This window comes from Australozyma saopauloensis, chromosome 2 (assembly GCF_035610405.1).
Source record: "Australozyma saopauloensis chromosome 2, complete sequence".
Taxonomy (NCBI): Eukaryota; Fungi; Ascomycota; class Pichiomycetes; order Serinales; family Metschnikowiaceae; genus Australozyma; species Australozyma saopauloensis.
This window is the reverse complement of record NC_086132.1, coordinates 957635-984547: the sequence shown is the minus strand read 5'-3', so window position 1 is coordinate 984547 and position 26913 is coordinate 957635. Positions and strand designations below refer to the sequence as shown.

Genomic DNA, 26913 nt, shown 5'->3' with positions numbered 1-26913 from the left:
TTATGCTTCATCTTCTTCCATTGCTGTGGTCTCGTCCATCTCGTCAGCCTCTCCATTCTCGTACACAATGGTGCCGTTGATTGTGTTGTCGCCCTCAAACTCGTCGTTCTCGCCGTTGGCGTACATGACGGAATCTTCAAACACTGTGGTATTGTTGGTAGTATCATTACCAAAATCGTTGTCTACAGCGTTGAACGCATCCACTTCGTCGTCTTCGTCGAGGTTGAGAAGGCTTGTTTTGCTTCGAAGATCAGCCTGTGATTTGAGCAATTGCAAACGTCCCTGCAAAGCCAAGAGCTTTGGCATCATACCCATTCCTTGTACAAGGCTCTCTTTGAGGGCCCTCAAGTTGTCCTCTTGTTCTGGCTGCTTCGAGATGAAACCACCATGTGCCAAAAGGATCCATTTTAGCCAGAGAGCAAATGGAGTCTTGCGCGTAGGATCCTTTGAAACCTCACGAATGACGAGTTGGAAAAGATTAATGACCATGGTGGAGCACTGCTCGCTCTGCGAGAAGTGACGGATGGTTTCACGAATCACAACTTCCTCACTGTTTCTGGAGCACAACGTAAGAACCTTTTTGCGGGAAACATTATTGACGGTAAGCAAGTCTCGAAGGAAAAAATAGAGCTCTGTTGGAGTCGCGATTTTGTCGCTTGCGCCATCGTGCTCGAACTCGTCTTCGGCGTCAGCAACAAATGTGATTTCAGGAGCATTCTCTTCAACGTGGTCATCAGCCACGGCTTGGTAGTGAATGTTGATCTTCATGTCGCCTTCGAAAGAAGGATCGCTGGAAACACGCTCGAAACGAGGCTCATTTTCATCGTACCAAATACCCACTACGCCGTGAGAATCGCTGGAAATCATGTCTGAGAAGAAAATATGCTTGAAGTTGGTACGGATGGTACTGACTCTACTATCAAGAACATCGTCCTTGATTGTGAGGATCTCTGTTCCGACATCGGTGAAGACAGCGACGAGGTTTTCTGTGAGAGAACGGAGGCCGCTGATGTTACGAGATTTGCAGTCCCAGGTGGACGGTTTTTGGGCAGGATCTTCGAGATCATAGAGGGCAACAGTGCTTGAGCCTTCGCGACACACAAGAATGGCCAGGTCGTCGGATTCGAGCGCCAGAACGTGGGAAATGCTGCCAGCACGTTCGTCGTCATCTGCATCGGCGTACTGCGCCACGAACGACTTCTTACTTTTGGTGCCATCAAAGAGGTATAAATGGGCGGATGCTGCAAGAATAGACTCGGACGATTTACTCTTGTGAGAGGTGGTTTTGACCTTGAATGGACTATAGTGGATAGTGTGTAAATCCTTGTCGACTTTTCCCAAGCGAGCGGTACGTTTGACAGTGCCGTCAAAGGCATTGAATTCCATTGCTCGGGCATCAGTGAGTGCCCAGAAGCAGTTTTCGTTACTGGACTGGGTAAGAGATACCACCGTAGCAGGGGCCTGAACGGTAGCTACTGCGGAATCGGAAAATGGAGAATACACCTGAACCTCCCCGGATTCAAAAGCAACCGCTAGAAGGGCAGGAGGGCTCTTGGTGCCGTTTCCAGCCACAGTCTTGTTGGAAGACGACTCGACCTCGGAAGCTCTCCGTTTGGGAGCCTTTCGAAGCGGAACAACGACGTCTTTATCATTCAACCAGCATGCACAAACGATTGCATGGTCCTTCTCGAAGCGCTTTGTTTGGGACTCGTCGATTATGGGGTCCGATGAGCTCGATGAGCTTGATCTGGGTGAAAAATGATAGATCTGCACCTCGTTTCTGCCGTTTTTCAGGATGATGTTGGCCACAAATGCCTCGGCGGCGTCGACGAGACTGTACGGCGAAGGCATTGCAGGGGTTTTTGGGGAGGGAATGGGGTGGAGGATCTCTGGAGAAGTAGTGTTAAATTTATTTCTCGATGGGGTGCTGTATGTAGGCATGGCTGCAAAAAGCGACTTGATGGGAGAGGAGTGGGGAGTCACAAAGGCGGTAGTTTGTGGATTATTTTTTGTGATTCTAGGAATAGATGGAGGATTTTGTGTTTTGTGTTTTGGATTGGCGTTGGGTTGGTGGGAGAGTGGAAAGATGAGAGCACAGAGGGAAGGTAGAAACGACAATGATGAGAAGGAATGAGATGAAATCGTATCTACAAAGTTTTTAATTAGAAAGTAGTATGTTGAAATTGGTTGGGGAACGAGAGACATTAATTCTGCCAGTTCTGCTAGCGGAAGATGTTTAGGTGTACATTCTTTCACCGCATCAGATCATTGCTTGAACTCCCACATCTACCAATGATTCCAACCTCCAGACGAAAATCAGAATAGAACAGAAAAGAATAAAAAATTAAAAAATAATCACAATTTCCCGGAGTTCCAAAATCTCCTTTTTCCACGGTCATCGCCCGTCACCTTCCATCCTCCAATAGAAGACACAATCCCAGCACACGAAACGAAAAACAAAAACAAAAAACAGAAAACAAAAATTCCCACCAATACAAAACACTTCAAACGAAACCATCCACCTCCCACGCACCCACTTGTCCCATCATTCAACATGACATCACAACCATCGATTGCGCCTGCAGACAGCCGAAAAAAAAGTCGAGATGAACCCAAGTCCACCAACTCACCTCTTTTTCCTCCATCCCCAAGATGTCCATTTCCGCCTCCAAAGCCAAAAGAGAACAGAAGCGTGCCGAGAGAGAGGCCGCCAAGTCCGCCGCCGGCAAGTCGACCAAAAAGACCAAGAAACAGGTCGCCAAAGACTCCGAAGAAAAGGAAGAAGACGATGCTGCCGCCCAGATCGCCAAGTTGAAGTTGCAGACCGACGAGCACGGATTGTCCGACAGAGTCACCACCGGTGTGCTCGACTCCTTGGAAACGTCCAAGGATATCAAGATCTCGTCGCTTTCGTTGTTGTTCCACGGTAAGGTGCTTATCCAGGACTCCGTGTTGGAATTGAACTACGGCAGAAGATACGGTTTGTTGGGAGAGAACGGATGTGGTAAGTCGACGCTTTTGAAGTCGCTTGCTGCGCGTGAGTACCCCATCCCGGAGGCCATTGATGTGTACTTGTTGAACGAGCCCGCAGAGCCTTCCGAGTGGTCTGCGTTGGAGTACGTTGTGCGTGAGGCCGAGGCTGAGTTGAAGCGTTTGGAGGACTTGGTCGAGGATATCATCATCAAGGAGGGCCCCGAGCATCCATCTTTGGAGGGTCTCTACGAGCGTATCGACTCCATGGACCCCTCCACCTTCGAGTCCCGCGCCGCCGTCATCTTGCACGGTTTGGGTTTCAACGGTGTCACCATCAACAAGAAGACCAAGGACATGTCTGGTGGTTGGAAGATGCGTGTGGCGCTCGGTAAGGCGCTTTTCGTCAAGCCCACCCTTTTGCTTTTGGACGACCCCACTGCGCACTTGGACTTGGCCGCCTGTGTGTGGTTGGAAGAGTACTTGAAGCGTTGGGACAGAACCTTGATTCTTGTTTCCCACTCCCAGGATTTCTTGAACGGTGTGTGTACCAACATGATCGACATGAGAATGAAGGTCCTTATGCAATACGGTGGTAACTACGACTCCTACGTCAAGACCAGAGCTGAGTTGGAGACCAACCAGATGAAGCAATACAACAAGCAGCAAGAAGAAATTGCCCACATCAAGAAGTTTATTGCTTCGGCCGGTACCTACGCCAACTTGGTCAGACAAGCCAAGTCCAGACAAAAGATCTTGGACAAGATGGAGGCCGACGGTTTGATCCAGGCTGTGGTTCCAGACAAGGTGTTCTCCTTCCGTTTCCCAGATGTCGAGAAGTTGCCTCCTCCAGTGTTGGCCTTCGACAACATGTCTTTCTCCTATTCCGGCAAAGACGAAGACAACTTGTACGAAAACTTGGACATTGGTATCGATATGGACTCGCGTGTTGCCCTTGTTGGTCCTAACGGTGTGGGTAAGTCCACCTTGTTGAAGTTGTTCCAAGGTCAATTGATTCCTCAAAAGGGTAGAGTGATCCAGCACACCCACATCAAATTGGGTGTCTACTCCCAACACTCGCAGGACCAATTGGACTTGACCAAGACGCCCTTGGAGTTTATCAGAGACAGGTTCCCAGAGATCTCCCAGGACTTCCAGTACTGGAGACAACAATTGGGTCGTTACGGTTTGACCGGTGAGGGCCAAACCTCCCAGATGGCTACTTTGTCCGAGGGTCAAAGATCCAGAGTTGTTTTTGCATTGTTGGCCATTGAGTCACCTAACTTGATTTTGTTGGATGAGCCTACTAACGGTTTGGACTTGTCCACCATCGATTCCTTGGCTGAGGCCATCAACGCTTTCAACGGTGGTGTTGTCGTCGTGTCGCACGATTTCAGATTGTTGGACAAGGTTGCCAAGGACATTTACGTCATCGAGAACAAGACTGCCACCAGATGGGAGGGTGGTATCTTGTCCTACAAGAAGAAGTTGGCCGAGGCTGTTGTGCTTTAAGTGGATGATAGATTTCAATATTTAAATGGGTTTAATATAATAACTGATGTGAAAGAGTGTATTTTGGTTAAATAGCTTGATTTCGAGCTCTCTCTCTGTGTGTGTTTGAGCCTGATTCTATATTCATCTAGTAGATCAATTCCTACCGCCTGAAAATCAATGAAAGTAGCAAAAATAAAAATAAAGTAAACGACAAAAAACAAAAAAGAATGGACGAGTCCGGAGTCGAACCGGAGACCTTTCGCATGCTAAGCGAACGCGCTACCAACTACGCCACACGCCCGTGTGAGGAATGGTCCCTAGCAGGATCGAACTGCTGATCTTGGCGTTATTAGCACCACGCCTTAACCAACTGGGCCAAGGGACCTTTCTTGTTGATTTGAAAGTGACAGAAAATCATGACTCATTAGGGCCATTGAGACAACACTAATAATGATTGTCTATTGGAAAAGGCAAGTCTAATACATATTTTGGGAGGTTTAATCAGCATGCTCGCGTGCATACTCGAGAATGGACTCTTCAATGTTATCACTGTCCATGGCATCGTATGCTGGGAAATACATCGGCAAATTTTCGGCGACGAGCTCCGGATAATTCTTAGCGATGACCTTGAGGAGCTCATCATACATGATTCTATAAGCCTGCGGCGAGAAATGAATTCCGTCGGGAAGAAGCTCCTTCAACACAACCTTACCCTGGAGCAAGTCTTCAGCAGACCAGCCGCCAAATTTCTGGAACGAGTTCCACAAGTCTACGAACGGGACACCGTTGGATGCAGCCACACTGGCGGCCGCATCCGCATACTTCCTGGTGGCCACGGTGTCGGAGAAATTGGGCTCCAAACCCTGGGCCTCGGACGCAGCCAAGCATTCAGCACGGCCATGTAATGCGGGGCCTACGATAATGAGCTTAATATTGTACAGTTGGGCAAGACGGACCATTTCCTGAAGGTTGGCCTTGTATGCGTCGATGGGCACACCCTGGAAATTGAACGCAGCATCATTGGTTCCCATGAAAATAGACATGAGTTTGATGGCTCCGGTTTCGGCGTGGTCCGCCTTGAGTGTCTCTCGAAGCACCACTTTCGTCTGGTTTGTGTTGTAGCCTGAAAAGCCACGAGTGACTATATCCAACTTCCGAGCGTAAAGACTCTGCAATGCCGGGGCGAGAACGAAGCCGTTTCCGGATTCGGGAAGATCGCTGGAATGTTGGGTGATCGAGTCGCCAAAAAGGACGAACTTTCCAATTGTGTACATTCTGATGTTGAAGGAAGAAAGAGAAACAGAACAGACAGACGAAGAGACAGAAGAACAGAGAAAAGTACTACAGGTCCAATTGGTTCAAGTGTTTCCTCTCAACAACGGAAAACTCTCAATTGGTATTTCTTTCCTGGAGACGTACCAAAAAAGATGTGGTGGGAAAACGTGAGGAAATGGGCCTCTTATATAGGGGCAGATATCAGCCGCACCAACGCACGAACCCCACATCCACAAACACGCGGAAAGATGCAAGGAGAGTAGATATGTGGTGATTTGATTCCGGAAATTGCGGCGGGTATATTGGATCGGGTATGTTTCCTATTCCGGCTAAATTGATGGGAGTAGATGCAACGTTGAATAAGTAATGATACTAAGTATTAGGTATTGAAGTGAGGATTGTCATCGTTTTGATCATTTACAGTAGTAGTACTGGTATTGGCCAGAAGTTTTACTGATAGTGGACAGTGTGACGTATTGGTAGTACTGGTATGGTCAGTGATAGTGAGTAGTAATACTGGTGATAAGTAGAGTTACTGGTGATGAGGATTCTTAGGGGGCTGGGATGAAAATAATTACAACCATGTTTCGTTAATAGAAGAAAGGATTAACAAACGAGAGTTTGAGCTTATACTAAGAGACGAACGTGGTACTGATAGAGGTGTTGGTCACAATATCAGCGGTAGTGTTAGTGCAAGTGGTGCTAGTATTGATTCTGGTCTTAATCTTTGTATTGGCATTATTGGCTGCATTCGATAGCAGCAGTATAGCACAAGCACCACTGTTGGTAGTAGTAGCACTGTTAGTATTAATACTTAGTAGTAATGGTCGTATTGAAGGTACTATCATTATACATCATTCTACAGATGCCTATTATTTTGTGTGAATAAGAAATGTGTTTCAAACCACCTGGTGTGATCTGCCATTGAATATCTAGAAATTCCAAATTTTAATTGCAATTTGTATGTTTTCTTGAATGACGGCAGAGCCTGTAGAATCTAGTAACTGCTATACACTTCTCGGATTCACCACAAAACACAAAAATTCTTTCACCCAAACAAAATAAATCCCCAAAGTAACAAATACAAAGTCACCAAATCCATCTTACTCACTTTCAATCCACAACTTCCATCAAGGGTCCCAAATCGTCCCATATCACCCTCTCCACTATATACAGATTTGCACCCATCTGCTACTACTATTATTCACTACTACTGCTAATACTACTACTGCTACTACCACAAATACTACACAAATCTAATAGAGTTACATAAATTATAGACAATCTCCACTATTACACCTCTCCAGAGTATAATACCGCCATTACATAATGATAGAACATCCCCCAAATACCTACACCATCGTCATCAAACTAGGTACCTCTTCTCTCGTCGATGAGGTCACCCGCGAGCCAAGAATCGCCAACATGTCCAATATCGTGGAGACGGTAGTGAAACTCCGCCGCGCAGGCCACCGCATCGTCTTGGTTTCGTCGGGTGCAATTGCCGTGGGAATGAAGAGAGTGGGATGGTCGGAAAAACCAACAAAGTTGGCTGCAGTGCAGGCATTGGCCTCGATCGGCCAAGGGCGCTTGATTGGACTCTTCGATGATTTGTTCCGTCAATTGAACCAGACAATTGCTCAGATTCTCATCACCAGAAACGATATCATCGACTATACCCAGTACCAAAATGCCACCAACACCCTCAACGAGCTCTTGGAGATGGGCGTGATTCCCATTGTCAACGAGAACGATACGTTGAGTGTGGCGGAAATCAAGTTCGGCGATAACGATACGCTTTCGGCCATCACGGCGGGCATGATCCATGCCAACTATCTCTTCTTGATGACCGATGTGGAGTGTCTCTACACTGATAATCCACGGACAAACCCTGAGGCCCGCCCAATTCTTTTGGTCGACAGCATCGACGACTTGGCCGTGAAAACCGACTCGGAGGATGCGGGCGCGGGCTCCAAGGTCGGCACCGGCGGCATGACCACCAAGTTAATCGCCGCCGAGCTTGCCACCAACGCGGGCGTCACCACCATCATCACTTTGTCGGCACAGCCACAATGTATTCTTGACATTGTTGCCAACATCCAGCGTTCTGACACCACTTTGCCTGCGGCAGACCAAGCCCTTCATATCGAGCAGGAGATCGCTGCAGGCAAAATCCCTCTTCATACTCGCTTCTTGGGCCTCCCAAGAGATACGCAAATCCGTTCCGATAGACGGTTCTGGCTCTTGCATGGCCTCAAAACAAAGGGTGTGATCTACATTGACCTGGGCTGTTTCGAGGCGCTCACCCGTAAAAACAGAGCTGGCCTACTACCAGCCGGCATCATTGCCGTGGAGGGCTTGTTCCACGAGAGTGAATGTGTTTCTGTGCGCGTGTTGCCCACTAAAAACTCTGCATTGCATGAAGCCGCCGAGGTGGGCCACTGTCGTGTGAACTACAGTTCTGTTGAGATCAACTTGATCAAGGGCCACAAGAGTAGCGAAATCGCCTCGATTCTCGGCTTTGCAGACTCAGAGTATGTTGCTCACAGAGACAACTTGGCGTTCCCTCCCAGCTTGCCCCCTCTGACTGACGACCTCACTGCCTTGAAGTACATTCCATGATTGGATACTCATGCATTTCGTAATGACAGCAGATGATATAGAACACGATTTATGGAGACTGCTCCAGAATTTGCATTGACAGGTGTGATACCACAATTCTAATACTACGTTAACTAGCGCTAGCGTGTTTCATATATGTCGCAATAGAAGCTAATTCGAATGTTACACATGGATTAAATTATAAGTTGCCTATATACCAATTCATTCCGCTTTCACAGCGCTACCATGCCGATGAAGAGAAAGAGGAACACTGCGAGGATGCCAAAAGCCATCCCACCAGATTCCTGTTGCGCTTTTGGAGACGCCTTTTTGCGCTGAGAGGGATGTCTAATTCCTTCGAAATTCAAGGGACGCATTCTTTTGTATTTGTAGTTTGGTAAAGAGAAAGTCTGGGTGGCTGCAACCTCTGTTTCAGATTTGTGCTCCTACAGACAGGCTGTTTCAGATTTCACGACAGGGGAGCCTGGGCACGATTGCAGATATTTGCGGAATTTCGGCCGAAAAAGAGTATCTTATGATTCAAATTATGCCAATTGACTATTTCTGACATTTTTTGGCTCAAGAATTTGGGTGTCGGAGTACCTCTTTAGGTTTAGTACGTGGAGATAAGCACCCACGGGATAAACAATTGTTTTTGAGTGGATAAAGAGAGGCCAATTACTGATTCCTCTGTATGGATGAGCTTCTATCTTTCGATGCTGATTTGGCCCATGAACTCCGGCACTTACCAGTGTGAGTACCTAAGTTCCATGGGATATCATAGAAAGGCTTGTGGAAAAGGCTCAGATTTTCTTGGCTGAGAAACAGTATCTTTAAATAAATCAAGTCTTTCATTGTACTTGCTCAAAAGTCTTTCCAAAAGTCATTCCACTTGTTGGATTATCACTAACGTAAATACTAAGAAGGTACTCAGGTAAAGCAGAACTAAATAATCACAGCAGCACTAAATGACCAAAACTCGTGCCAAGCAGGTGGCACTAATTTCTCCAAAATTCAACTTTCACCCATTTTCACCTCGACTCCACACATTTCTCTTACCCCGGATTATCTTCTACTCATCATAGATCAATGGACTCTGAGCTACCGAAGGCGCCGAAAATTACCAAAGGTGAGACTTCCGATAAGACAGAGGCGGCACAAGATACCGAAAATTCCAACTCAGCGGGTTCTGAGTGTGGAGATTCGGAAGTTATCAAGCATGATCCAGTAGAACCAGAAGTGGAAAATGAAGACAACACGGAGGGAAAGACGGAGTCAGAAATGCCAGAGATTAATGAGGTAAAGTCCGAGGATGTGTCCGAGAATTTTGAAGCTGAAAGCACTGCAATTGCGCTGGAAACCGGTGCTTTTTCGTCTCAAGATCAAACGCAGATCCCTACGGAGATAGAGTCTCAAGAACCACAGAAACTGCTTTTGCCCGATGGCTACTGCATCAAGAAGTTGGATCTTCAGCTCGAGCTTGGAAGTTCCGAGTCCATCTGTGCAATTGCGGCCCATGAGAGTAACCTATATCTCGGTCTGACCAACGGTCGCTTGTTTCATTTGTACCTCTTTGAGGATGCTGACGACTACATAGCGATTACCCAATTGAGTATATCCAAAGGTTCGCCGGTAAAAAAAATTCTTCTTTTGCCTGACGAAGAGCTCTGTCTTGTGTTATGTAACAAAGTGATATATACCTACCAACTACCGGAACTCAGCCCGTGCAACGTGGGAAAACTCAAGGATGTGGAGGATATTCTGATGCTCAGCCAGGTCAAAAACCCTAAGGTCAAGAGCAAGCTCAACAAAATCGTCGCATTTACCTCTACTAAAATACGACTCATTCAATTCTCCAAAGATGCCGTCAAGTTGCTCAAAGACATCCCGTACCTGGGCTCCGTGTCGGGGATTTCTTCTGCCTCTGGAACTCTGGCCAACTATAGCAACATCTGCTTTGTCGCCAACGATAAGAACTACGACGTGGTGGATATACAGCAGACAAGACGGATTCCGTTGTCGGAATACAATCCCACAAACGTCGAATTTGCAAATCAGAAAGTTACACCATATATAATACCGTTTCATGCGGAAGATAAAGAAGATAAACCGGAGGAATACCTTCTTCTGATCTGTTCCGATGTATCGGGCTCCATGGCTTCCTTTGTAAACCCGGAGGGTGACGTGATTCGAGGAACACTCATATGGCTACAAGAGGGATATCCGACCGGAGGGCTAGCGGTTGAGTGGCCTCATGTGTTTGGTCTTTTCTGGAACGAAGCAGACCAGATATTCCGCCTATGTGTGAACTCGTTAGTCACCCTCGAGTCTGAGTATGTGAACTCTGCCTCTCAGATTTTTGATAATGGTTTGGATAGAATCGAGGATTTGCGCATTAGAGCAGTCGAACCAGGATTTGCAGTCCTTGATTCCGAACTTCTGGATCAGCTCCAGTTGCAGTCTTGTTTGGACAGAAGAATTATACCGTCCTCAAAACACTACAAAATAGCCAGCATCGCATTCATAGGAGGTCATGATTTGTTGCTTCTTGACAAGCCCAGTGCCCTAGCTCTAGCTTTACGAGAAACAGTTGATAGATTCGACAAAGCATCGAGCGAAGCCGAAGTGAAACAGTACGCATCTAAACTCAAGAAATTAGCAAAGAAATGTGAGCAAATATGGTCACTCTACATTGCCTCTCTCTTTTTGGCGGGCCAATATGAGGAGGTGAAAAGCTTTGTACGAGGCCAACATCAAGGAAGACGCAAGGTTGACCCGAGATTGGTTCTCTTCTTATCTTGGAAAGTGAATGATTCCGCGGCGAAGTTTTGGTCCGAATTTTGTCTACCAAAGTTGACCTTGGATCTAATTGATCTTCAAACCAAGAGGCAAGATTCGCCATCGACCGAGGAAATGAAAACATGGATCATCGAAGAGATATTCCATAACAAAGAGCACTATGATCAAGAAACGAATGCCAATTTCCGCTATTATATGTACACTGAAACGAGGAGAGATACAGGTGCTCTTTTGGAATTGATAGACACAGAGAAAGAGATGTGGATCGCTCAAAATGAAATCAGTGATCGTCTCATTGAATATTTCAAGAAAGAAAACCGAAATCTCGTTCTCATTCACGTATATCTTCTCAAGCAAAAAGAAGGCAACAAGTTTGACGATTGGGAGCTCCGAATTATTGAACTTGGCCTCAGTGTTTTATCGAATTATGAACAGCAAACTGAATCTGAGAAAAAGATCCTCGTACAGGATCGTCGCTTTGATATAGTCGCCATAGTTTTCACTCAGTTGCATCAACATATCGAGGACGAAAACTATTTTGCCAAAAAACTATTGGAATTATTGAAGTTGCGACCTGAAGAGGGATTGACTCTCTTAAAGAAAAACAAGAGCGGCAAATTCCAATCGTGCATCAAGACTATTCTCACAGAGCTATCTAAACTGGTGGAATTGGACAGCCAATTCCGATCTTTAAAGCTAGACTATGCCGAACAAGCGTTCGTGACTAGTCTAAACTGTGAAACAGATTCTGGGTCCCAGGCGCAAGATTTTGCAGCCGAACTCTCGAGTTTCATCAACGAGGAAATTTCGGATGACGAGTTTCAGAATCTCAACATTCTCTACCAAACCTACCAGGTTGAGAATGATTTGAAGGATAGTTCCTGGCCCAAAATCACTTGGATCGAATTCTTACACCTTCATTTTAAGAGCAGCGAGTGCAAAGAGCTATCACAAATGTATTTGAAGTTGTACGAGGTGTCTCTTATTCTCTCAACCAAGGGATTGGAAGTTGACTCAACTCTTAACTACAAAAATCCTCCTTTGCAGTATCTAGAGCTTCTATGGAATAGTGACAGCACAATTCCCTCTCTACTTGCACTCCGTGATTATTCAACTGCAGAATGGGTTGCCATCTACAAAACATTTCCTCTCCCACGGACTACGATTTACTCAAAACGTGAATTATTTCGCTTGATTTCCCCAAGAAAATTGAGCTCTGAGGAAGTTCACACAAACATCAAAAGCATTCTTAACTTCTATCTAGACCTGCCCGATGAGGAGGTCCGGAAGGCCACTGCAACGCATGTCATTAATTCTTACGCAATGGAGCATTTCAGTTTCCTGGAAATCTTAAATTTGATCCCAGAGAGCCTTTCTCTCTGGTGTGTTCAGGACTATATAGCCGAAAAGCTCATTTCCTTGAAAAAAGAACAGGCTGATACATCAATGAGGAAGATCCTCTCTAGACTGGATGCTAAATTTTCCAAGTCGTTGCTACAAAGTTTCACCAAAAGCCATGCCGAAATTCTACAATAGTATATAGAACTGATAAAGAAGAACTGTGACCGTAGTTCATATGCATAGGTAAGTATTGAGTTAAAGAAGTCCAGCCGCTTGCAAGAGGTAGTCAGCCAAGATTCCAAACCAAAATATCCACCCAGTCTTAATGTTACCAGTGAATGTTGCCCAGCAACTGGCTGGATCATCTAAATCGACCTTTTTAATCTGAGAAAACCAACGGGTAAAACCAACAGCAGCCCCCAAATAAAAGAAAGGCCCCATCGAGTTCATGATACCGGCGCCTAAAAAGGAAAGGACTTGCATAGAATACAATCCATACAAAATAGGTTTAGTTTTGTCGCCCCAGGCCAAGGCTGTGGATTTGATTCCTGCTTTGATATCGTACTTTTTATCTTGGTGAGCATAAATAGAATCGTAGATCATGCTCCAGAAAAAGTTGGCCAAAAACAATGGTCCAGCTACAGCCAAGTTCAAGGGAGCACCAACGGCCGGGAAACCGAGAAGACAACCCCAAGAAAACGTCACCGAAATCATTGCCTGTGGATAATAGGTAAATCTCTTGAATAGAGGATACAAGAACACGAAGGGCAATGATAAAGCGCCCAAATAGAAGCATTCCCAAGGCAACGAGAGAAGGACACCCAATCCCAAGAAGCACTGCGCACCCAAGAAGGCTACCGCCTGCGGCACACTTACTCTTCCACTGGCAATTGGCCGCTCAACGGTCCGGGCTACTTTGTTATCTAGATCGCGGTCCCAGATATCGTTGATAGTACATCCTGCTCCTCTCATGACAAGCGCGCCTACGGTAAATAAAGCAATTGCATATGCAGTGGTGGCCAAGGGCGCAGCTATTCCATACGCAGCCATTGTGATTGCCCAGAACGAGGGAAGTAGAAGGAGGAACGTTCCCACTGGTTTTTCCAAGCGCATGAGCTCTGCGTAAGGAATCCACTTTTCCGGCAACTTTCCGAGCCATCCAAGATTGGCCAATCTGGCGAGTCGAGCAGCTTCGACTTCCTCAGGAGTAAACACGGGCCTAGATTGGGTTTGGATGGTTTTGGGGTCAATGGCCTTGGATTCGGTCGAATTCACCTCAATTTTTTTATGGAGATGTTCTTTCGTAGCATTGGTTTCATTCCGAGGGGAATTGACTCCATTTTGAGTCGTGTAAGCTTTAGAAATAGAAGCTTTTGTTGATTTAGCAAAGAGAATTGGCTGCTCCTTGAAAGTCGACCGACAAGCAGGAAATCGGCTAAAAAGACGATTGGAAGCGAAGGTTGCACGTGAACTTAGAGCGAAAGTTGCCGGTTTTGTAATAAATAGACGGATCATGGCTGACAGTATGTTCCTATCAGATGGTATCTCAGGAATGAAAATTGTGGAGAAGTGATGAGAAAAAAGAGGCGCGGATAATGTCAAAAGCGAGACGAGTATGGTTAGATGACGACGAGAATCAAGTAGATCGGTCTCTCTTTTTTTATTGTCCCGCTCTTTAGACTATTGGGCACTGTTCGGTTTCAGAATATGACCATTGGAAAGATTTGGGGACGTGTGTTGCAGCAGAAGCCCACAAGAATCTTCGAATAGACATAGTTGATTGAAATTGAAGTTCAGATCACTTCAAATGAATCTCGGGGCCAGTGATCGTTTACATTATAGGCAATCAATACGCCAGATCAAGGGTCTGGACTTGCCAAACGATGTTCAGCTTCAATCATGGGTAAAGATTGTAATAGATATTCCAGTGTTGGACTGAATACATGCCGCCATGAGTCACTTTCCTTACTTAACTGGAAACGCCCGTTTACACCAAGACTGCAATAACACCAGACAGACCCGACAACACGCCCAATACACCAATTCTACAATCACTCACAGCACATCATTAGGAAGCTCATACGCATCGCCGACCTCCGCCTGTTCGCGCGCTACACGGTGACTATTCTCCAACTCCTGGAGCTGTGCAATCTCATCTGGAGCCCCCACACCCTCCAACACCGTGGCAGTGAAGATCTGCCGACACATAGGACAGAGGCCCTTGGACGAACTCTGCTCAAGCCACTTGAGGATACAATGAAGGTGGAAATTGTGCGAACAGCCCTTACCCAATATAAGCGGACATGTATCGCCAGGATACCGGCAACTGGGGCAATGTCCATCGAAGGGAACCCTGCAGATACCACAGAGCTCATCGTTTTGAGTCTGCCAATGCCAGGTGGCCACGCCGTGCCAGTGTTTGATGTTGACCTTCATTGTGGATGGAAAAGAAGAGCTGACAAAGGAAGCTGCAATGGAGAAAATTAAAAAATTAGTTTGGGGAATTTGGACGGGTATTTATATTCCAGCGGCGGATGCAGGTGTCAGCTACCGTGGCCTATTGTGGAGGGGAATGTTTTAGAATTATGTCAGTTCTTGGATTTGAGTAGTACATAAAGTGGTAGGAAAGGTAAATAGAGGAAGGGAGCGCCGAATCGGAAGCAGAATTGGACGTAAATTTTGGTCAGATTGAAATTTCGTATTTGAAGTTTTGGAATTTTTCATTGATTTTATTTGTACCAAATACTGGGGCTTCTACGATGATGAGTTTTGGTTTTGGTTTGATAGATATCTATGAGACACTAGAATCCACGCTGGAATCCATGGTTGTGATTTTTTCAGTCTCAAATAGGTTTGTATATTTTCAATATTGCTGAAGTTATGCGTGCTGAGTTCGCGGAGAAGCCACCGATGGTGCCCCTATAGCATTAGAGTCTGTTATATCATAGAGTCTTTTGTCTATTCTTAATGAGCATTCCCTCGTTATTGATGATCAATTGTGGATACTATTGTCAAAGTATGTGTATCTATTAATATGGTCACTACCCTATCCACTATTGTCTTTTCTTGTAAACCAATCCGTTGAAGATATCAAACGAATTTCCATCTGGCTGAAGCTCCAAAACCTCGCGCGTGTTAACGTCCTCAGCAAGCAACAATCCATACTCTCCATCGATGCCTTTGATCACACAGTCACGCATTCTACCGTCGCCAGCAGCATCAAGCTTAACTCTCTGGTTCGAATGGAACCATCTCTTGTAGTAAAGGGGTAAGAATGGCTTCAAACCAGCATGCTTGAACACATCGAAGAACTGACCCATGGTGTAGACGACCTTTGCGAGAAGAACTTCATGCTTGTAGTATGGCAAGGGCATCATACCCGATTGTGCCCTAATCTCATTGAGCTTGTCAAGAACCAAGTTCAAAGATGTAGTAGGCGCTTCGTTCGAGACGTTGACACCACCACCCCACACGAGGTAGTATTCGCCATTGATGAATTGCGAGTTGACAAGAGCACCGGAGATCTTTGCCCACTTCTGGTCGTCTCCTTCAACAGTGTCACTAAGGTTATCCTTGTCGGAGATTTTATGGTAGTATTCTGGCTTCAAAGCATACATGTCATTGGGCCACTTAAGACGGACTGGCATGTCGTCGTAGCCGACGCCCTGGCCTTGGACATCGCTACCGTAGCCCAAAATAGACTCGATGAGTGCTAAAGAACACAAATATTGCAATGTGATGATCGAGCTACTGTTTGTCGAGTTCACAGGCACACGGAACAAAATGGACGTGGCCATGACACCCTTTGGGTTGATCCAGACGTTGCCTCCACGGCCTCTACCAGCAATTTGAGTGGTAGCCGTAAACGTGAAACCGGTTGGCAAGTACCTAAGCCAGTTAGCGTTTGCGTCCATGAGAGTGTTGGTGGAAGTGACAACTTCACCGTAACAAAGAATGCTGCCGAAATTACGGTTATCGTAGCCAATGTTGTTGGCAACGTAGAGCGCCTTCAAGTTCTCGAAGTAAGCGTTCATGTCGAAATACGGAGTCAGCTTGGAGTCGGGCAAACGATGCGAGGTGAGCATCTTGATGTGTTTGGGAGCGCAGATAATGTCGTCAAACGAGTCGCCCATGTGGTCGTCGTTGTGTTCCAGCTCCGCATACTGATGCTCATCCTCTTCGTCGGTGTGGAGAACAAAAGTGTCGTTGTTATCCTCGAAAGTGTTTTTGCCCACGAACTCCATGTTTTGGGTGAGATCATCGTACACCTTGATCACCCTCAGAGGGTCGAGATACGACGACATGTAGATGGGAGAAAGCCTCGGAAAGCTGGTGGCAGCATCGTAATTGACGCGCATCTGCAACTTGGACAAGCATGCAGCCAAGAACTGTTTACGGCCCAAGTCGTTGGCGCGAATCTTCTCCACGGCGTTCTTGAACTTGATATCTTCGGGAGAAGGCTTCATAAGCGCTGGAGTGAACTCTGGGTGAACACCACTGAGCACCACATCTCCAGAACCGACTTTACAGTAAATGACGGCAGCCATATCGGGATCTGGCGCAAGGTCTGTCTTTCCAGTGTACCGTGCAAGCACCTCTACACCACGGTACAGCGAAGCGTTGAGGAACATTCCTCCACCATTGTAGTACGAAACCACCTTCTCAGGACATGGCGCGTTTCCATCGGGGCCTACGGGGAGATTAGCTAGGTTTACATCCAAATCTGCGGCCACTACTCCATCGTGCGAATCGTACACGAATCCCTTGTAAACACAGCCCTTGGTGGTACCTGGGAAAAAGCCGAGTTCGCGGGGTCCACTCACTTCCATTTCCAAATTTCCAACCTCAAATTCACACCGCGAAGAGGCATAGTAGCCTCCCGCACAGAGTCCCAAGTACTTTCCTCCACCACGAACGAAGCGGGTGATGCGCTCGTTTCCTGCGCCGTTCAACGCAGCACAGTAGGGCAAATCTGCGCCTCCGGGAATCACCAAAAGCGAAGATTTATTCATCCAGGGGTCTTTTAAGAGGGCCTGTTCTGAAATAGTCACCACAGCATAGTATGGCGATAAGCATTGACGGAGCGAGTCCACGGTGTGTTTCACACTTTCGGTGGTGGTACCGCGGCCCAGGTAGACGAGGACGTTCATTATTCGGGAGATGAGAGTGGTGGGAAGGGGCGGAATTTTGGGTTATAAGTAGTTGAAAAAGTTGAAATGTGGGGGACAGAGGGATGCACGGGTGCGTGTTTTTCACTTGTGTCGATTAATTGAGGGATTGAGCTGGGAATATTTTTATTTTGAAATAGGAAGGGCACTGACGGCTGAAGGTCTAGTTCTATGTAAAAATTTATTTGATTTCGGTGTGTTCTGGTGCAAAAGACCGGGGATCAAGTATTCGTTTCGGAGTGACTCGCATGACTCAGAGTCATGGACAGATCCACAAACGGAAACATGCATTGATGTGCGCCAATGAGATGCGCACAGAAGGTTAATCTGCGAAATTTCAGATTGCATATGGCAGACGTGGAATCATTTGAATCTTGGCTGCAAAAGGCCGAATGGGGACTTCCACGGATAAGTGAAGCTGTGAAATGTCAGGGCTGTAGAGGCTGAAGAATGAATGAGAAATAGAGTGAGAGCGGACTGATAATTGAGTATTGAAAAGTGACGACAACATCGTAGATATGGATGGATATTTTCACTAACGCCTTCATCTACCAATTGAAATCACCCAAACGAAATCATCCAAACGAATTCACGCAATTCATGAATCTATCATTTCTCCAGTGATGTTACCAATTGTGATGTCTTGGGTAAGACACCCTTGTTGGTGTATTTGGTTGGAATACCAGCCCTGTCAGATCTGAAACATCCCTCTGCACTCTTGAAACAAAAGAAGCCTTTGAGGAAATCTGGTGTTCGGATGTGGTAAATGATACCCGAAAATCATCAGTTATTTAATATTTCATTAATTTTCATAGGTTTATTCCAAACGCAATCACTGGTTCGTTGATGCTGAATCATGGCAATCAATAAAAACCTGAGAAGAGGTCAGATAGGCCACCAAACAGGCCTATCCACTGTAGTATCCTCCGTAGAAGAAAAATCTGTGCTTAAATTTATTACTCCTCGGAAATTGTTCGTATATCATACCCCACAGTGAATTTTTCACCACTACTGATTCTTATGGCTGCAATCTTCGAACACTCCGAACCCGTTCAATTGAGGCCGAAGCCTGGGTTTGTGGTGAAAACCAAGATTTTGGAAGGTCTGGGCGACCACACATTTGGCAAGAAAGTCTTCATCAACGTGTGCCATGATGACCAGGTGCCCAAACCAGCTGGAGAGTTTGAGGTGGAGGCGATATTCGCCAAAATCGTGAAGAACGAATGGGAAATCCCAATCGTGGTGTCATTGGAAAAGACCGCGGTCGACAAAAAGGGCGTGCCGTCATATGTGTATGACTGCTGTATCAATTCTCAGTGTTTCCTATGGATTCAGCTTAACAATGATCTTCGCCTAATATTAATTGAGTGGGCCATCGAGTCCGTCGAAACCATGCACGATTTGGTGTTGGAAAGAGAGTATTCGATTCCGAAAATGTTGAGCAAGGGCGAGTTGAGCGAAACAGAAATCACGCAAGACGACTTGAAAAACGGGCTTCAGAACAGGTTGCGCGAGTTGCGCGACAACGAAACGGCCGCGTTGGTCCAGCAGCTCATGCCGGACGATGTAGAGAGCTCGGAATCGCTCCCAGACTTGATGAATATTGGTGGCGGAAAGAAGGCGTTGATTGAAGAGATCGAGGAACTATCAATCGAGGAAAAGAAAGCCAAGAGAACCGAAACCGCAGAGAAAAAGCCTGAGGCTACTCTGGAATCGTCCATCCGTCTTACTCGTCATGACAGTGACGAGCTCATGCAAGTGCACACGACCACCTTTACAGAAACTACAAAAAGGCTTTCGGATGGCGACAAGGGTGATTTCAAGATTATTAGTGAACCAAAAGGAGAAATGCCACAAACAAACGGTTCCCTGCTGAATACAGTAGAGGACTACACATTCACTCTTTCGCAGAAGATCGATAGAGACAACTTCCACCTAATTTTCCATTCCCCCCAACTCACGTCTCTTCTAGAAGTGTCCTACAGTCAAACCTCGCACACTCTCCGCATAAACAATCTCGATACTACACGGCGCTTGGGCAAGCTGGACATGGTTGACTTTCCATTACCTCCCAATGTCCAGCCTGAAAGGGCATTTGCGGTGCTACCTGAGAACAAACTCTACGTGTTTGGAAAAGTGAGAACAGTGTAAACGTCCCATTGATAGTTTCCTTTTGAAAAATTTCTTGTCCGACTCAATTTCCATCTAACCCATTTCTGATCTGACTCACCGAAGAGTCAACTAGTAACGGAATGTCGCTATCTTCCATACGCTACCGAAAATTCAGTCAAGAAATTTAGAAACACATATGGCGCCAATGAGCTCTGGCGGCTCACAGCTTCTGACGTTTCTTTGCATCTGTCAATTTCCGAAATTCCGTATACACCTTCCGCATCCGGCATGTATTTCCCTAGCGCGTTGATCTACACAGGTATATCTACTACTGATTGTCTCCACAAAAGAAAAAAAGTTACGGCAACTACTTTTTTTTTCAGCTAAGAACTCTCTTTTCTCATATTCAATCATGAATACGGAGGAAGGCTTGCTAGCGGGTGCTTACGACAGTCATACTTATGACTCTGTGGCTGCAAAAGATGACATATTCGAGCCAGAGGTAACTACAAAAGAAGAATTGGCATTTATCACAAAATCATCAGCTCCTTTGGTGCTCACGTTTGGCCTCCAATACTTGCTATCGTGTTTTTCCGTGTACGCATGTGGAAAGCTAGGCGCCGCCGAGTTGGCAGCAGCGTCGTTAGCGATCTGCTCCTTCAATATTACTGCATTGGCGGTTTATCAGGGAATGGCGACCTGCTTGGATCTGTTCTGTTCGCAGGCGTATGGCGCTGGTCGCTTTCACATGGTAGGTGTCTATTTCCAGAGATGTTCACTCATGTTGCTTGCATTGACGGTGTTTCCATTGGCACCGCTCTGGTGGTGGTCCGGTACGCTTTTGAAATACTTGGTTCCCGACCCGGAGCTTGCAGAGATGACACAGCAGTTTTTGCGGGTTCTCATCGTTGGCGCTCCCGGCCTTATGCTCTTTGAGACAGGAAAACGGTTTCTCCAAGCACAACATCTATTTAACGCGGGAACTTATGTTCTATGCATTGCTACGCCCGTCACTTTCATCCTCAATTGGATTTTGGTTTGGCATCCAACGTATGGAATGGGACTTCCTGGCGCAGGCTGGGCCATGTCGATCAGCTACTGGTTGATCTGTTTGCTCATGTTGGCTTATGTGATCTTCGTTGATGGAAAGAAATGTTGGGGCGGTCTCGATTTGCAGAAGGCATGCCAAAATTGGGGCAAAATGCTCCAATTGGCTTTGCCAGGTGTGATTATGGTGGAAGCCGAATATTTGGCCTTTGAGGTCTTGACCATTTTAGCTGCTTCTTTCGGCACAACTGCGTTGGCTGCACAATCAATTGCTTCCAATGTTGGAAGCATGATCTTCCAGCTTCCATTTGCTGTGGCTGTAGCGGTCAGCACCCGGATTGGCCATTTCGTAGGTAAAAAGGACATTGCCGCTGCACGGACTGCCACTAGAGTCTCATACATTTTGGCGTTTGGAATCTCGTTCTTTAATTTCCTGCTCGTTTTCTTTGGAAAAGGTGTCTTGATTGGCATGTTCACCAAAGACGCCGATGTGATCAAATTGGCGAGAGTAGTGATGACAATCGTCGCCGTTAACCAGCTTGCAGACTCTGTGAATGTTATCGAGGCAGGTGTTTTGAGAGGACAGGGGCGCCAGAAGTTGGGCTCATACCTCAACCTTGTCTCATATTATTGTATTGCATTACCCCTTGCATTCTTCTTCGCCTTCCACTTGGACTTTGGACTTGCCGGTCTTCTCTCTGGCCTCATTGTTGGCGTTGTTTTCTTGACCCTTTCTGAATTTGTGTGCATTTTGAAGAGTGATTGGAACTATATTTTGAGATCATCTGAAGCTAGACATGACCACTAGTGATTAACTCGAATAATCCCTTTTTATTGAAAGAGTGTGATGCTTCCTGAGACAAATGGCTGGGTATCTAAGATAAGATAGACCTATAAGCACAGTGACACTAGTCTGTGGGCACCAATACCCATTAAATAAAATAATTTAATGTTTTGAAACTCCATTCCAGTCCTATTCTACTTAGTATTCTCCTATTTTGGTTCAGATTTCATTAGATTGTTGACCTTAATACTGACAGATAGTAGCATCACCACAGCCAAATACACAAAGTATGGAACAGAATGAATCCACCGAATAGATTTTCCTCCCAAAATTGGATCACAAAATTTAACCGATATTTATTGTATTACTATTCTACCTTGTTTTCCCCATAACCTCTCTTATCTTATCGACCTCATCGCATCTCATCGCATCTCATCTCCTCTCATCACTAACTATGGGTAAAGGGAAACGCTTCGACAAAAAGTCGGCCACCACCTATTCGGTGGTACACAGATCACACGAAGACTCTTTGTACTACGACAATGACGCATCCAGACACGTTTTGCTTGAGCTTCCCAATAGACAGAGCAAATCGCAGGTTTCGGCGAAACCCACATTGAACCTCAACGAGGCTGCCGCAGCAAAATCGGACGTCCAGCTCCGCGAGAATGAAGGTTTTGCTGCCCAATATGGTATTTTCTACGACGATTCGAAATACGACTACTTGCAGCACTTGAAACCCATGGGTCAAGAAGGTGGTGTGTTCATCGAGGCAGTCAAGCCAAAACCAACCGGCAAAAAGAACATTGAGAACATTTTGAAGGATCATCTTCCATCGAAGGAGACTCGTGTTGTGACTCTTGACGAGACAGAGAATATTCCAGAGGATCTTCGAGGCTTCAATCCTGATATGGATCCCCGTTTGAGAGAGGTTCTCGAGGCCCTTGAAGATGAAGCGTATCTTGAAGAGGGCGACGAGGAAGCCGATGAAGAGGGTGATTTTTTCGCTGATTTGCTTCGGTCCGGAGAGGCGGGCGAGGGCGATTTCCTGGATGACGAAGAATACGACGAATGGGACATGGACAACCACCAGGATGAGTTTGACCACTACGACCAATACGATCTGGACCAGTATTCTGAAGCTGGCGAAAATGTTGCCTTGGAGAACCCTTACAACGAGGGAGAAGCCCCAGAGGGTTTGGAGGAAGATGTAACTGGCGGCGCTGCCAATGTCGGAGTCGTCAATAGTGCGTGGGAGAAGGATTTTAAGAGATTTGCTCAAAGTAGCAAGTCTCGTGCTAACGACTGGGACTCTGACAACGAGTTCGAGGATGAGGATGAAGAGGCAGAGGAGGCCGATAATTTGGGCGAGCTCCCCTCTATTCAAGGCAAGAAAAAGAAAAAGAACGTCGTCAGAAAAAAGATGGGTGCAATGACCGACACCAGTTCTTTCTCCATGTCTTCGAGTGCAAACTTCCGTACCCAGGGATTGATGTTGCTTGACGACCGTTATGAGCAGATGGCCAACAAGTTTGACCAGCCGTCTATGAGAAACACGCAAGAATTCTCATACGACAAGGAGCGTCCAGATCTCGAAAACATGTTGGACGATTTTTTAGACACATATGAATTTGACCGTGGTGGACGGAGACTCATGAAGAAGGATGCCAAACTAGATGCCATCAAGCAAGCTGCCGATAGCGTTTCCAAGTCGAAACTAGCGGCAAAAAGACGGAAGGAGCAACAGCTGGCTGTAGGAAGTTTGGGAAGTTCGTTCGGGAACTTGACGCTCTGAGTGGATTTGGTTCATCTGGGCGGGAGCATCGCATATAGTAAGACATAGACCTATCAGATTCCGATAGAATTGAAGAAAACAATGTAAAGTATGTGATTTCCAATGTTGATCATGGGTTTGACTGCTATTTCATATCCTCAATCCAGTTTTATCTCGGTGCTAGCCTGGTTAAGAGAAATAATGTCTTGGGACGCCTACCGGACCAGAAATGAGAATATTTGTTGATTAATATAAAGTCTATAATTTTGGTTGAAGCTCATTCACCTCGTATGCCACCGAGTACCCTGGCTCGAAGTAGCATTCTTGACAGTCTTCCTCGGCCACTCCATTCTCATGGATGAACACTGCAAAGTCTATGTGAGGAATCTGCTCGTCTACAACCACCATAGGGGCATGCCACGTTCCAGCACCATATGTAATGGACTGATTACCTTTGCAGATAAACGCCTTCAAAGTGGTTGGATCAGGAAGAAGTTGATCGGAGGAGTAGTCCGTTTGTGCTACAATCACTACATACGAATCCTTCTCACGGGCCTGGCCCATTGGAATGAACGTTTGCGTACTATAAGGATGTCTTTCCAAAACCTTGGCGGTGTACGTTTTGGTTTTACCACTCTTGACGTTTATGAGATGTTTCGGCGCCGAGCAGCGGAATATGTTCCATCTGGGCGTAGCAGGAGCTCCAGATTTACATTTGCTGAAGTGGTTTTCTACAGGTGCTACGCGGTGGATTTTGGTGGCCGTTCCATAGTTGGCAGAAGAGGATTCGGCGTTTTTGATCTGGTGGTCTGCGCTGATGATGCCTCCGTAGGGCGCAAATGCCTCCGGCGTAAGGTTTTGAGCCCGGACTTCAGGGAGCAGTCTTGTGTCGAATGTTTTAAGTGCCATTAGGGGAGGTACGTACGAGTGATAGGAGGTGGAGTGAAAAATCAGATTCACTGATAAGAGATAATGCACGTCATAAAAAAAAGTAGAAAAGGTGAAGAAAATGGGTAATGAAGAAGAAGTCGAAGAATTTATGATAGAATATGCTTTTTTGGTTTTTTTCTATTTTTATTTACCTTTTCTTGGTTACTTTTACTACTTGTGTAATGGCAGTGACAGGGTGCAATGGAAGAGTCACAGAAATGTGAAATTTGCGCAAAGGCGCGACTCGAGTCGTTTTCATGAAACTAAAAATTTGAGGTATCAGAATTTTTTTGGCGATTTCTGGCGGCGAGATGAGGTTCCGTGGCTGAAGCTCCACAGTCCAACCAGAAACTCTGAAAATAGACCCCATACAGTCATATCTCAAGTCAATTAGAATTTTTTTCTTCCTACTTTGTGAAATTAATGGGCCGCCTTTGGCCAGATTAGGAAGTCTTTCCCGTTTCGTGCAGATAACAGAGTGAGACACTGCCAGACCAAATAATTAGGCGTCCATGCATGAGTCAATTCGGGCAAAACCCACTACAATTTCTTGGAAAGTGAAAATCCGCCTCCGAGAAATCAAAATTGGCTCATTTTTTTCAGAAAACGATCTATTATGAACGTATGGCGAGACAGAAAGTAGAGAGCTCAGAGCACAGAGCCAACTCCGAGCTGGAAAATCTTAAACTCCGAAAAAATGGCGCCAAACAAAATCTAGTAAAACATTGTAGATTGGAATATCTTTGACCAGGAGCCATGATGGTGGAGTCCCGTCGCAACCGGAACTCCACGGAGGCGAAGGTTTCACTGTGGATAGACGGAAGAGTCGCCGGAATTTTGGTGGCAATGACTCTGAACTATTTCTTTTTCTCTTAAATCTGCCGAATGCAAAAATTAAACCTGACTTAAAATTTGAGGCACCAAGAGCGTCGAGAACAGCTATTACAACGCCGGCGCCACGAACAATAGGAAACAACGACAAAGTAAATCAATTCGATATTGAATCAAGTCAAAGTTAAATTCGATCCTTTCTCAAAAACTCATCTTCGTAAATTCCTCCCTTCCTCCGTTCAACGGCTTAGTCGTGCCCCTACCACGTCTCCCCTACCATCTCCCCCATCTCTCCTAACAAATCCTCCATCCTCCCCTACAACGCTGTTTCGCCGCAGCCTTCTCTATCCCTGCGCCTTTCTTCTCGTCGCCGCCCTTGCGTTACGAGCACTGCTCCATCCCTCGATTTTCCCGCACCCCAATAGCCCCAAAATGGAGGTTTCTTCGGTCTCCAAAGTCTATACCGACGTATTGGCCTACAAGCCGCAGGCATACTGGGATTACGAGAACGTCAACATACGCTGGAACAGCCAGGACAAATATGAGGTCATCAAAAAGTTGGGCCGCGGAAAGTACTCGGAGGTGTTTTTGGGCGTGGACTTGTCCAGCGGCGCCAAATGCGTCATCAAGGTGTTGAAGCCCGTCAAGCGCAAGAAGATCAAGCGCGAGATTCTGATTTTGCAGAACTTGGTCGGCGGCCCCAACATTGTCGGGTTGTTGGATGTTGTGCGCGAGCCGCAGCTGAAGACGCCCGCGTTGATCTTCGAGCACGTCAACAACATCGACTTCCGGCAATTGTATCCGACGTTCACGGACATGGACATCCGGTTCTACATGTACGAGCTTTTGCGGGCGTTGGACTTCTCCCACTCCATGGGCATCATGCACAGAGACGTCAAGCCGCACAACGTGATGATAGACCACACCTCCAAGACATTGCGCCTTATCGACTGGGGGTTGGCCGAGTACTACCACCCGGGAACCGAGTATAACGTGCGGGTGGCATCGCGGTACTTCAAGGGCCCGGAGCTTTTGGTGGACTTCCGCTTGTACGACTACTCGCTAGACTTGTGGTCGTTCGGATGCATGCTTGCGTCGATCGTGTTCAAGAAAGAGCCGTTTTTCCACGGCAAGTCCAACACCGACCAGCTCGTGCAGATTGTGCGCGTGTTGGGTCTGGACGACCTCCACACGTATCTCCAGAAGTATAGTCTTACGTTGACCGAGGAGTACGAAGACTTGGGCTACTACAACCGCCGGCCCTGGAAGCGGTTTGTCAACGAGAACAACCAGCATTTGGTCACCGACGAGTTGATTGACTTCATTGACAAGCTCTTGCGCTACGACCACCAGGAGCGTCTCACGGCGCAGGAGGCCATGGCACATCCGTACTTCGATCCTGTTCGGCCTCAATCATAGACTGGCCGTGCATAGACTTTCTTCCGATCATATAGGTAATTAATAGATTCGGTTCCGGGTGGGACGGATCCTAACGACATACTCGACAGACTAGATGAGATGCAAGTATAGAAAACGGGTGGAAAAATGCGTGGTATGTATTATAGTATGGGATTATCACTGGCTCCTGTTATACTTCCCTATAAAGTAGTTGTACCGCGCTAAACTTGCAGATTGATTATCTGAACGATTCTCAAAGTTTTACAAAAAAATTTCAACATTGTCTCGCCATTGTCTTATTTTTACCGATCCTACAATTGAGTTTCGATCGGGTTCCACCTGCAGGACGTATCTTCCCCAGGAAATATATAAGAACCAATATCTCCACC

General features: G+C 46.3%; 13 protein-coding genes and 2 non-coding genes across 15 annotated transcripts; 7 read left to right on the top strand and 8 right to left on the bottom strand.

The window, feature by feature from the left end:
* Window positions 1-2205, bottom strand: PUMCH_001648 (uncharacterized protein; the record flags this gene model as incomplete). The annotated part of the gene is made up of 1 exon (XM_063020688.1): window positions 1-2205. One exon carries the CDS (start codon window positions 2203-2205, stop codon window positions 1-3), a length of 2205 nt encoding a protein of 734 aa, XP_062876758.1.
* Window positions 2206-2652: 447 nt separating this feature from the next.
* Window positions 2653-4482, top strand: PUMCH_001647 (uncharacterized protein; the record flags this gene model as incomplete). The annotated part of the gene is made up of 1 exon (XM_063020687.1): window positions 2653-4482. One exon carries the CDS (start codon window positions 2653-2655, stop codon window positions 4480-4482), a length of 1830 nt encoding a protein of 609 aa, XP_062876757.1.
* A 210-nt stretch (window positions 4483-4692) lies between these two features.
* PUMCH_001646 lies at window positions 4693-4765 on the bottom strand. Its single transcript has one exon. It is a non-coding gene; the product is annotated as a tRNA-Ala (tRNA).
* A 10-nt stretch (window positions 4766-4775) lies between these two features.
* On the bottom strand, window positions 4776-4849 carry PUMCH_001645. Its single transcript has one exon. It is a non-coding gene; the product is annotated as a tRNA-Ile (tRNA).
* Window positions 4850-4961: 112 nt separating this feature from the next.
* PUMCH_001644 (uncharacterized protein) lies at window positions 4962-5738 on the bottom strand (the record flags this gene model as incomplete). Its single annotated transcript, XM_063020686.1, has 1 exon — window positions 4962-5738. The coding sequence occupies one exon, from the start codon at window positions 5736-5738 to the stop codon at window positions 4962-4964; it is 777 nt and encodes a 258-aa protein (XP_062876756.1).
* A 1330-nt stretch (window positions 5739-7068) lies between these two features.
* PUMCH_001643 (uncharacterized protein) lies at window positions 7069-8361 on the top strand (the record flags this gene model as incomplete). The annotated part of the gene is made up of 1 exon (XM_063020685.1): window positions 7069-8361. One exon carries the CDS (start codon window positions 7069-7071, stop codon window positions 8359-8361), a length of 1293 nt encoding a protein of 430 aa, XP_062876755.1.
* Window positions 8362-9429: 1068 nt separating this feature from the next.
* PUMCH_001642 (uncharacterized protein) lies at window positions 9430-12675 on the top strand (the record flags this gene model as incomplete). The annotated part of the gene is made up of 1 exon (XM_063020684.1): window positions 9430-12675. The coding sequence occupies one exon, from the start codon at window positions 9430-9432 to the stop codon at window positions 12673-12675; it is 3246 nt and encodes a 1081-aa protein (XP_062876754.1).
* Window positions 12676-12735: 60 nt separating this feature from the next.
* On the bottom strand, window positions 12736-13995 carry PUMCH_001641 (uncharacterized protein; the record flags this gene model as incomplete). Its single annotated transcript, XM_063020683.1, has 1 exon — window positions 12736-13995. The coding sequence occupies one exon, from the start codon at window positions 13993-13995 to the stop codon at window positions 12736-12738; it is 1260 nt and encodes a 419-aa protein (XP_062876753.1).
* A 540-nt stretch (window positions 13996-14535) lies between these two features.
* PUMCH_001640 (uncharacterized protein) lies at window positions 14536-14916 on the bottom strand (the record flags this gene model as incomplete). The annotated part of the gene is made up of 1 exon (XM_063020682.1): window positions 14536-14916. The coding sequence occupies one exon, from the start codon at window positions 14914-14916 to the stop codon at window positions 14536-14538; it is 381 nt and encodes a 126-aa protein (XP_062876752.1).
* Window positions 14917-15533: 617 nt separating this feature from the next.
* Window positions 15534-17630, bottom strand: PUMCH_001639 (uncharacterized protein; the record flags this gene model as incomplete). Its single annotated transcript, XM_063020681.1, has 1 exon — window positions 15534-17630. The coding sequence occupies one exon, from the start codon at window positions 17628-17630 to the stop codon at window positions 15534-15536; it is 2097 nt and encodes a 698-aa protein (XP_062876751.1).
* A 1038-nt stretch (window positions 17631-18668) lies between these two features.
* On the top strand, window positions 18669-19799 carry PUMCH_001638 (uncharacterized protein; the record flags this gene model as incomplete). Its single annotated transcript, XM_063020680.1, has 1 exon — window positions 18669-19799. One exon carries the CDS (start codon window positions 18669-18671, stop codon window positions 19797-19799), a length of 1131 nt encoding a protein of 376 aa, XP_062876750.1.
* Window positions 19800-20172: 373 nt separating this feature from the next.
* PUMCH_001637 (uncharacterized protein) lies at window positions 20173-21615 on the top strand (the record flags this gene model as incomplete). The annotated part of the gene is made up of 1 exon (XM_063020679.1): window positions 20173-21615. One exon carries the CDS (start codon window positions 20173-20175, stop codon window positions 21613-21615), a length of 1443 nt encoding a protein of 480 aa, XP_062876749.1.
* Window positions 21616-22045: 430 nt separating this feature from the next.
* Window positions 22046-23386, top strand: PUMCH_001636 (uncharacterized protein; the record flags this gene model as incomplete). The annotated part of the gene is made up of 1 exon (XM_063020678.1): window positions 22046-23386. One exon carries the CDS (start codon window positions 22046-22048, stop codon window positions 23384-23386), a length of 1341 nt encoding a protein of 446 aa, XP_062876748.1.
* A 237-nt stretch (window positions 23387-23623) lies between these two features.
* PUMCH_001635 (uncharacterized protein) lies at window positions 23624-24274 on the bottom strand (the record flags this gene model as incomplete). Its single annotated transcript, XM_063020677.1, has 1 exon — window positions 23624-24274. One exon carries the CDS (start codon window positions 24272-24274, stop codon window positions 23624-23626), a length of 651 nt encoding a protein of 216 aa, XP_062876747.1.
* A 1284-nt stretch (window positions 24275-25558) lies between these two features.
* Window positions 25559-26545, top strand: PUMCH_001634 (uncharacterized protein; the record flags this gene model as incomplete). Its single annotated transcript, XM_063020676.1, has 1 exon — window positions 25559-26545. One exon carries the CDS (start codon window positions 25559-25561, stop codon window positions 26543-26545), a length of 987 nt encoding a protein of 328 aa, XP_062876746.1.
* Window positions 26546-26913: the final 368 nt, after the last annotated feature.